This window comes from Wyeomyia smithii, chromosome 2 (genome assembly GCF_029784165.1).
Source record: "Wyeomyia smithii strain HCP4-BCI-WySm-NY-G18 chromosome 2, ASM2978416v1, whole genome shotgun sequence".
Classification (NCBI taxonomy): Eukaryota; Metazoa; Arthropoda; class Insecta; order Diptera; family Culicidae; genus Wyeomyia; species Wyeomyia smithii.
In genome coordinates this window covers 245,553,856-245,556,817 of record NC_073695.1, presented here as the reverse complement: position 1 = coordinate 245,556,817, position 2,962 = coordinate 245,553,856, and the positions used below count along the sequence as shown (strand labels likewise).

General features: G+C 36.2%; 1 protein-coding gene across 1 annotated transcript; it reads right to left on the bottom strand.

The window, feature by feature from the left end:
* Window positions 1-318: 318 nt before the first annotated feature.
* Window positions 319-2,175, bottom strand: LOC129720528 (uncharacterized). Its single transcript, XM_055672010.1, has 6 exons — window positions 2,166-2,175; window positions 1,757-2,101; window positions 1,553-1,710; window positions 1,194-1,475; window positions 788-1,136; window positions 319-726 (listed from the first exon to the last, which is right to left on the bottom strand). Exons 1-6 carry the CDS (start codon window positions 2,173-2,175, stop codon window positions 437-439), a joined length of 1,434 nt encoding a protein of 477 aa, XP_055527985.1. The 3' UTR covers window positions 319-436.
* Window positions 2,176-2,962: the final 787 nt, after the last annotated feature.

The window sequence follows — 2,962 nt, the reverse complement described above, 5'->3', positions numbered from 1 at the left end:
CCGCCCGTACTTTAGCAGTACTAGATTAGGTTAAGAGATTAGTAAGGTAAACAGAGAGTGGAGAAAGTCTCTCTGTCTGAGTTACCGGTAGGGTATATTTAAGTAGTGATGTACAAAAATAAAGTCAGTTAGTCCACGTTAATCTTGTGTATTAATTCCGATCTAATTGCGCGTACAGGGTTTTCTGGAGAAAGTCCTGGTATGTTATACCCAGGATACAGGTATACCTACACATTGTTACCGTTACTTCATACATTTTGTGCTGACTAAAAAGATAAACACAAGCTCAACAAATTTAACAGTTCAAAGTTTCTAGAAACATATGTATTTTAAGCGAGCAAACATGTCAAATTTACATTAAAAACAACTTCAGGAAATTTGTAATAAAAGTAACACATTAAAACTTCTAATTTATGCTATATGAGAGTTATCAAAATTACATTACTATCTCATTTTTATTAATGGCTAGATTATCTTCTTGTTTATCTTCGACTTCATTGCTGTCTTCATCTTCCGTTCCAATTTCATCGCCGTCTTCATCGTCAGCATCATCGGTATCAACATCTTCTCCGATATTTTCACAAATTTCCTCTTTTTCATATTCCTCAAGCGGATTATTCTTGTCGTATTCTTGAACGCCATCTTCTTCTTCAATTTCATTCAGATTCAAAACGTGATTCTCAATTTTCAGGATTTCCGTCAGGGAATTGTTAATATTGTTCGTTTCTAAAATATATGGGATAGTTTAAATCATTTGAGTACAATGTTTAGTAACAGGCTCCTTTACCTTTATCACATTTCTTCGCTTTTTGTTTACCTCTCCGATGAATCGTTGGTTGGCGCAAGCCTTTTGCTTGACTACGTGTTTTCGAGTTTCGCAACACCTGCTTGAAAAAAATTTCCAGGAGTTTTTTCGAAAAGGTAGGGTTACCGTTATGAACGATTCTGAAGAAAACACATGAAATATTTTTGCAATCTTTCATTGCAAACTTCGGAATATTGCTCTTGCTTCCCCCGCTCCATGAGCAATTCAACATGACATTACGCTCGAAGAACTGGTCGACCAAAGCATAGCACATATTTTGACCGTTACAATTGTCACCAGTATGACCAATTACTTTATGCATAAAGACCATCTTGAAATAAATTATTATTGTGATCTCTTTATATGTGATTAATGGTAATATACTTACAAGTTTATCAGTATAAGTTTCATCAGTCAAATTCTTTTCTAATTGTTTAATATCTTCGATTGATGCCGCTGGTGAGAAAGTAAAGTTTTGGTTGTCTACAATATTGTTTGCCTGTGAACGGAATGCAGCTGCTATTTTGACATCGAAGTCGCTTTTCAATGCAGCTACTGTTCTCACCAGCAATACCTCAATAGTATTAACGATTTCCGTTTTGGTTTTCGCACATTGTTCTTCAATTTTCTTTGATATGTCTTGTACGATCTTTTCGCTATCTAGGGAAGGCTAAAAATCAAAAAAGGTTCAGATTTGTCTTAAGTCGACAGATCATTTTGAAAGTCTATTTAACATATAATATTCACCTGTGAGATATTGAGCACGTATTCTCCAGAAATAACATTGTTATCCTCTGTGTTCTCCTGTTGAAGATATTCTTGGTTGGAGGTTTGAAGGACTATTTGAGATGGCTGAAGTGATTGGCTGACTGTGTCATTGTCTATGATGCATTGCAAAAGGTTGGCTGATTACATTAGGAGAAAATGTAACATTCTCTTTTCCAGAGTTGCACGCGTTTAAATACTGTTCGGCCGTTGGCTGTTGTGATTGCAGGAAATGTATTCTCGGATTCTTTTTGGTTTTTTTCCGTGGTGCGAAGTCCGATACGTCTGTTGACATTCCTGACAGGTCGGCTGCTTGCTGCTCCGCTGCTGCATAAGTTGCAATATGTTTCCGTTTGACTACACAAGGAAGTTTACTCCAAGAAGCGGCTGGCTTCGAGGAAGCATCCTTGCACAAGCTGTTCGCATTTTTGGTAGGCCACAACAGAACATTCCCACGAACCCACTGATGTGAAACCACCGACAACAAAGGAGCTCCAGCCTCTGTGGTTTGCACTACGACAAAATGATCTCCTGAAACAAGTATCGTAACACAATTTATATTTATTCAATGTTGGCTATTAATGCTGTATCTTACCATTACTCATGTTGGCTATAAAATTCAACCAGAACAGCAAAAAGAGAAAAGTGTGTTCAGCACCATCAAAAGCAAACTGTTTCACATGGATACACGTTTGACAGTTGCACATAAAAAGCACAGCGGGAAACAGAGTAACCAGTTGAATTAACAAAACGTTTCTTTGACTGTATTACAGCTTTTATACACTATGTACTCGGAGAAAATTAACTTATGAACAGCGTCAAATTATCCATGTGTAATAGGCGATTGTAAAACTCTCTTATGACTATTTTTTATACTGGTTATATATTTAGTCGAACAAATACTCGGGTAACGTTTTCAGAAACGTTCCTTGCATCACTACATGCATTTCCGAAGGTTTGACTTTATGATGTGAAATTATTGTTCAACTATTCAACTGTCCGAATGGAGTAAGTGGTTCGATTGAGAGACATGGATACAGAGGTTACGAGCTCGCGAACGGATTCGATGGTCTGAGGTATGCGTATAAAATTTCTGATTTTGATTAAACAGCAAAAAATATCGTGCAGATACAAGCATCTGGACTTATGTATACGAATTCGAAACGAGTGATAATAGTAAATAAAAAAAATCCCGTTTTTTTTTTGTTTGAATAAAGTTTTGTTTAGAGGTGTAATTAGTTTTGATTTAACGTTTTGGCAGCTGCTATACAGTTGAATCTATATTTAGAATTATTCGAATGCTCGAAAAAATGGCCATGAACCAGTGTAATAAAAGCATTACATACGTTGTTCAAACCAAAGATTCAAGAGCATGATCTATCAGTAGTATTT